General features: G+C 40.6%; 1 protein-coding gene across 2 annotated transcripts in view; it reads left to right on the top strand.

Moving 5' to 3' along the window:
• The first annotated feature begins 388 nt into the window (after positions 1-388).
• Positions 389-6,588, top strand: part of LOC109974812 (uncharacterized) — a 16,084-nt gene continuing 9,884 nt past the window's right edge. The window contains exons 1-10 of one of the 2 annotated variants that reach the window (XM_020625216.1): positions 389-483; positions 1,766-1,851; positions 1,986-2,029; positions 2,312-2,338; positions 2,458-2,530; positions 2,712-2,761; positions 3,797-3,855; positions 4,572-4,801; positions 4,941-5,203; positions 6,150-6,263. In XM_020625216.1, coding sequence (XP_020480872.1) covers positions 470-483; positions 1,766-1,851; positions 1,986-2,029; positions 2,312-2,338; positions 2,458-2,530; positions 2,712-2,761; positions 3,797-3,855; positions 4,572-4,801; positions 4,941-5,203; positions 6,150-6,263 — 960 coding nt within the window. In that variant the 5' untranslated portion in view covers positions 389-469. Of the gene's footprint in view, positions 484-1,765; positions 1,852-1,985; positions 2,078-2,311; positions 2,353-2,457; positions 2,531-2,711; positions 2,762-3,796; positions 3,856-4,571; positions 4,802-4,940; positions 5,204-6,149; positions 6,264-6,588 lie in introns of both variants that reach the window. The other variant, XM_020625215.1, reaches the window with a different exon arrangement.

Here is a 6,588-nt window from a genome sequence, read left to right as displayed (position 1 = left end):
TGCAAGGAAAAGAAGAGAGGAAAGGTGCCATCGGGCAAAGCTGACAGCAACAAGAAGCACGGGAAGAAGTAGGAGAGAAGAAACTAATATTTAGGTTATGATTTAGACACACGGGACAAAAGAATACATTATTTAAATGTGGTAAATATGTTACTGGATGATGTGATGTCTGTGGGGAAGAATAAACAGTTGAGCATGTTGTGTTATAAAATAGGAGGATGAGAGGAGTGAAAGGATTCAACATTTCAGACATACAAAGGTGGTTTTTGATTTGTGGGATAGTCTACAAAGAATGTCTGGAGATGATTGCTTGTAGTTCTGATAGTCGTCCACCAGATGGTGACCTGATTCCATGGGGGGTGGGGGGTATGCTTACCTGAGGATTGGAGCCACAGGCCACAGAATCAGGAGTGCTCTCTGCGTCCTGTGCACCCGTTGCAGCTCGTCCATCCCGAATAAAGAAACCCCGATGGATCAGATACGGTAAGCAGTGTTAATTCTGAGCTGCATCACCTACTTGTACACAGTAAGGACAAAGGGGAACCTCACGATACGGGACCGAATCCATCCATCCGTTATACCACTTTAATGATTTCATATTTGAATTGACCTTGTTTCACTTTCACTTTCTTTCTGTGTAACGAGCCAGAGAAAATCAACCAAACCGCTGAGTTACTGGCTACACAAACACGCGATTCATCTGTAATGACCTTGTATGAAAACCATTTTTGTCCCATACACTCATGTTATTGGCTGGCCTGCTAAAGAGTCTTCCTCTGGCTGCTGTTCTGACTTTAGAGACAAAACGCTTTGCTCATGTGCCGCTTTGTGCGTTACCATTGGCCACCTCTCTGAACTCAGGGAGTTTCCTCTCTCCCTTTACTTTAACCGGAACCAGTCACGTCCTTTAACCCGATTTCAGAGAGAAAGTGGGTTCAGCTCATGGCCCAGACGTGCGTTGTGCTGCTCACAGGGCTCATTCATGTTCATGTTGTCCCACTTGGAGATTCCAGGTGAGCAACAAAGGTGTAACATTGTGTGTCTTAGCTAACTTCCATTGCCTTTTACACTCATCCTTTACAGGAGTGGAGAAAACCAGATAAATGTTCGGTTGGAATAACCCTAGGCTACCTCTTTACACCATTACCTAAACCAAGAAACTCCAATAAGTCTGTTGATGTTCTGAGGGGGAACAGAAGCTACACATATTACCTACCTATAACAGTTTCCCTGACTGTTAAAACACATCGGGTTGGAAATCTGTTTCCATGACTTCCCTCTATACTACTCTATCCGCTACACTAATCTAAATTGGGCCATATAATGTTAACTCTGGGAGTTCAGCCCAGTCATTTAATGTGCTAGTCACAGTCACTGAAGGTCGTTGAGTTGTTTCTACTGGCTCTGGGTTTATGTCACAGCAGGCAGTGAACAAAGTTCAACTGGACTGAACTTTGTCCACTGCCTGAGCTCACCTGCAGTACCTGCACGCCACGCTGCATGTGCGCTTTGCGCCGCAATAAACTGCTATGGCCCAATGGGCTTCAGAGCGCAACGGTGCCGTTGTCACTTTCTATGTGAAAGTCCCTTTTCAAACAGGCAGGGTTTGGCCAAACCACTGAAAATTTGGAACTCAAGATCCACTATTAACCACTTAATAAGATGAGAATATTATGAACAGAACCAATAAAAATTAAACTTTATTTATGTTCTGGAATTTTAAATTGTTTTTATTTTCCTCATTGTATATGTGATGTTCCTACAGAACCCTCGGCACCCCTGTTTTATATGGCCAGGGTCTGGGACGTCCTCCCCTCAGACCTATTGAGAACAATGCCAGGAAGAGATCAGGTATGAATATAGAGGCAGGGGGAACAAAACGTTGTAGCATTAAAGTCCTGTATTTAATTTGGTGAATGCTGCAGAAATCGTATATACTACAGACTGACAGCTGAATGTCTGAAGTTTTTCTGGTCCAAATACAGGAAGCACAAGTGATTTGTCTGGGGACAAGACAGAGGGGTTGAAGGCAAGACTTGGGCAGTTGACCCCAGAACATTCACTGCTGCAACGCAGTGTAAGTGATAAACACAGCCACAACAGATGGAGTGTCTGATCACAGCTGGTGGATGTTAGCTTAGCAGGAGCAAATGTTGACTCTCAGAAAGGAACAAACTGCTGTTTAAATCTGTGTTAGTGATGGATCACCTTGAGTTTTTAGTCTCCTGCAAAAAGAGAAAAACACAGGGACGTGTTATTGTAATTAACATTGTGCCTTATGCTGTTTCTCTCACACCATCACTCCTGTTAGAAAAAAAGAAGAAAGCATCCTTCAGCAAGTGCTTCACTCAGGTAATTAATCATTTCTTTCTCATTTATGGATTAGACAGATCTTTAATATTGATCAGTTTACAGTATTCAGTGTGGTGCAGAGCAAGACATATTCTTTTAATGTGCAGAGATGCTTCAGTACGTGGTCAGACCTATAAAGCGCCACCTAAACAACCTGCACCACAAGACACCATTACTGGTAAGTACATTTACTTACTGTACTCTACTTCAGTTCACTTTTAAGCTCTTGTGCTTTACATGAGTATTTCAGATGAATACTACTGTTTACTTCTGTTCCTATGTCATTAATCATGTATTTTAGCCATCTTTTTTTATTTTTTTATTTTAAATGGTGTCTCACTAAACATTTCTTTCATCAGATGAATCTTGCCTCAAACTGGATCCAAAAACAGCAACCACAAAGACAAAGGTAATGAAGGCAAGAGCGGAGCAGTGGCACATAGATGCAAGACACCATTGGAAAATGGAAGTATTGTGTTGGAACAACTTTGCTCCACAGTGTTAAACAGATCAAGGTTTAAAACAGTGCTCCTCTAGTAGCACGCCTAGCTAAACATCCACACAGTGACCCTCTCACAGGAACATGAATGTGGTTGTAGTGACCGTCAGAGCTCCACCAGACTCCCCGTCTCTCCAGCAGAGAACAGAAAAGTCTGACAGCAGCTTCTCAACGCTGTTAGCTCTGATTCTGTCTGAGAGCGCTGCAGTGTCAGTATATCTCATGGATGTATTATAGGAATTGCATTCCCAACTTAAAGATATCACTGAGTCACTTTAATGAAAATTGCTCACCTTGCACATGAGCCTTCGTTTTCTTCAGTTCTTGTTGACTTCTGCATTGTGTGGCCCACTCCACGTGCACTTTAGTGTTTCCCACCTGACAAAGACTTTACATGGTGTCAGTGTCACAATAATAGAAGTCACTTTTCTAGGTTCTGTGAAAGTTAACAATTATAAAACCTCAATGGAATAAAACGTCCTAATACAAAGAGTGGTAATTGCTCTGGTCTGCAGTTCCAGTTTGTAGGGAACATGTTTTTTGAACCACAGGGGGATTTTTGTTGCAATACCTTGAGTGACCACAAGGGAAAATTGCAAGGCTGGGTGGTGGCATGATTCCTGCTCTCATTATACATCTACCCTAGGTATGATGCCACAGTATTCTTCTGTATGCAGGAAACTCCGCTCTTCAGCTCACTTGACAATCAGTCTTCCTCATGCCCCTTGACCCAGCGAATCACACACTGTTTAGTGACGAGGCCACGCATTGTACTTATTGCTCCTTTAAAATATGCTGGGAGAGAGGCTTCTAGTTGAATTTAAAGGTGTAGTTACCCTTCAGTATTCTTCATTAAAGATGTTCTGGATAACATGTCTTTTTAATTACTTCAAAGCACACAGCTACACATTTTGAAAACTAATTTTGTGCCTTCCTAACATCCAGGTCTCATCATGTTTTACACCTGATCGTGTGTTAGATGAACGTGGAGAGACTTCATACAGGTAATCAGAAAGTAAAATAGCAAATATTGTTTCCTCGTACCATTATGATTGGTTTTAAACGTTAAGTTTTTTTCAATTAAAAATGTATTAAATGAACAAATTATATAGTTGTTGTGTAGTTGAAATAGTTGGGGGGTTATTTGAAGCTTATCTATATTTTTGTCCTCCCCAGCTACATACATGAGAGGGCCAGAATATTAGGAACACCTCTGAATATAATGTAGTCCAGTCTGATACCACCTTTAGCTATGGGCTCAATAATAAACATAATTGAATTTATACATTTATGACAATTTCACCAAAAACTGAAACATTTTGAGCTTCATAAACACAGATGCTAAGGTGGAAGTGTTGCACTGATTTGCATACAATTGTACAGGTGTACCTAATAAAGTGGCCAGTGAGTGTATATTGGTGTTAACACGGTTTTGATTCCGAGGGGTCGTTAGTGCTGTAGATTTCTGCAGAACAGTGATGGTGGTTGGACAGTTGGGGGGGTCTGTACCGTACCTGATACATTTGTAAACCTCAGTGCAGTTGTATGACAACACGTTGTTTTCATTAGGGCAGCAAGGGGCGGTCGATAATCAATAGATGGCAATGTATCATACTAAGGGAGAGAGTTTTACTAAATTGTAAGCCTGGAGTACTGCAACTGTGTATATGTGGTAAAAGGGCCAAAAACGTGATAATTCTGTTCTCATTGTATCATACAGGTTCAAATGTCCGTCTCCAGGTGTGTACCAGTGTGCTTCGACACAGCTAGTATTTAAATTGACTCAGAAGGCAGAGTTGTCATACAAGATCATCCAGTGGGATAAGATCAAGCCCCCCCTCCCATCTTACAAGAGGCCTGACAAGAGGCCTGCAGGTCCGTTGTATCACATCGAGTGTTCTGAGAAAGCTGTTGCTCAGCTGTGCCTCCCACATTGTGAAGCACAACCTGGTAAGTAGATACAATATGATGTTTAAAACATAAAAACAAAGCACAGTTATTTTTATAATAACTTAAAACAACCTACAGTACAGGAGTGGGTATAAAATGACTGGCATGTTGTGGGGCTAATGGCTCTGTGTACTTCCAGCACCCCCCAATGAAGACCTGTGTGTTGCCCACTTCCGTCATGGTAGGATGGGCATCCTTAAGCCACTAAAGATAACTGATACTCATGTGGTTGTGAATGTTCCTCACCTCTCTGCCCTTGGATTGATCTGGAAATGGGTCAAAAAATTTCTAAACAAGAAACGAATAATTGGACAAGTTCTGCTGTTCCACCACCCAAAGTTCACAGAGCAACTGAGAAAACTTAACATCTTTCTACTGCCAGCGAACGTTCCACTGCGAGAGGTAAAGTTTATGAAGTCATAGTTTTTGTAATTACATAGCAACATTTAGGTCTATCAATCAGTGCCACACTTTACTATGTTCTCTTATCAAAGCTTATGCTAAACAATTTCTCACAGTTGTACTGTCGAATTTAAGATAGAGCTTTTTTAAATTTCCTCCTAATATTTCTCTTGTCACTTACATGGTGTTTTGATCTAAAGTCAACTCAGTTAATTTCAGCAGTACAGCAGCATATTGTTATAACAACCAAATATTGCTGAGTTTCAGAATATGAGAAGATTTTCCAGTTTTAATCAGAAACTTTTTCAAGAAACATTTCTTGTAAAATGTAAACTGCAACATGTTGTAAACCACAGATTATGCTTCTTAAACTGACATTAGCATAGGAGTATGGGCTAGGTAACAAAATGTTTCATACATGCAGCAGACGTGAGGCCTACTTTCATGTGTTAGCATGAGCAAGCTAACATAAGGCTATATTAGAAGGTTTACTGGTTTGTTGGAGTGATTAGCAACACACAGTGGAATTTGATGCAGTACAAAAGGAAGCAGAAGAAAGTTGGCCGGGTTAGTTGAAGTGAGTGTATATTGGTGTTGCTAATAATACGGTTTTGATTCCGAGGGGTCGTTAGTGCTGTAGATTTCTGCAGAACAGTGATGGTGGTTGAACAGTTGAGGGGGCCTGTACCGTACCTGATACCATTTGTAAACCTCAGTGCAGTTGTATGACAACACGTTGTTTTCATTAGGGCAGCAAGGGGCTCCATTCCAGACAGATGATAGATTTTAACCTGTAAAAGAGGCATTAAAGGAAAGCCTGAATAAATTAGTGCAGAAACAGCATATGCATGTATACATAGAGTTTAAAATTTAAAGTGATGACCATTAGGGGCTAACTGTGATAATGAAACTGTGATCTAATAGAAATGTTCTGATACTACTAAAGGTTAAACAGGAACAGGAAAACGCTGAGTACATTGAGAATCCTGCCTTCTGTGTCCTCACTGAAGGCCAAACATACACTGTGCGTTGTTCCGAGGCCCATGAAATACATTATTCGGTGAGTATTTCAGATACAACTTCTAGTAAATATTACATCTCAGTGACATTGTAAATGAAGCAGGCATTCTGTGTTATATCAGTCTCAATGTTTCCTTATGATTAGTCCAGGACTGCACAATGAAAACATTAAATGCATATGTAAAGTCAAAGTTAAAATTTGTGTTTTTAAACTAGCAGAACCTGCAGTCATGTTTCAGTATCTGCACCTGAATTTGTTCAGTTTGTTCACAGTGCTGCTCTGTACTTGAAGTGTTTTGACCAACCTCTTGCATTAATATGCAATAATGCACTTAAAAGTGGACCATTATATATATATATATATA

This window comes from Monopterus albus, unplaced genomic scaffold (assembly GCF_001952655.1).
Source record: "Monopterus albus unplaced genomic scaffold, M_albus_1.0 scaffold349.1, whole genome shotgun sequence".
NCBI lineage: Eukaryota > Metazoa > Chordata > Actinopteri > Synbranchiformes > Synbranchidae > Monopterus > Monopterus albus.
The sequence above is the reverse complement of the archived record's forward strand: the minus strand, read 5'-3'. Positions and strand labels throughout refer to the sequence as shown.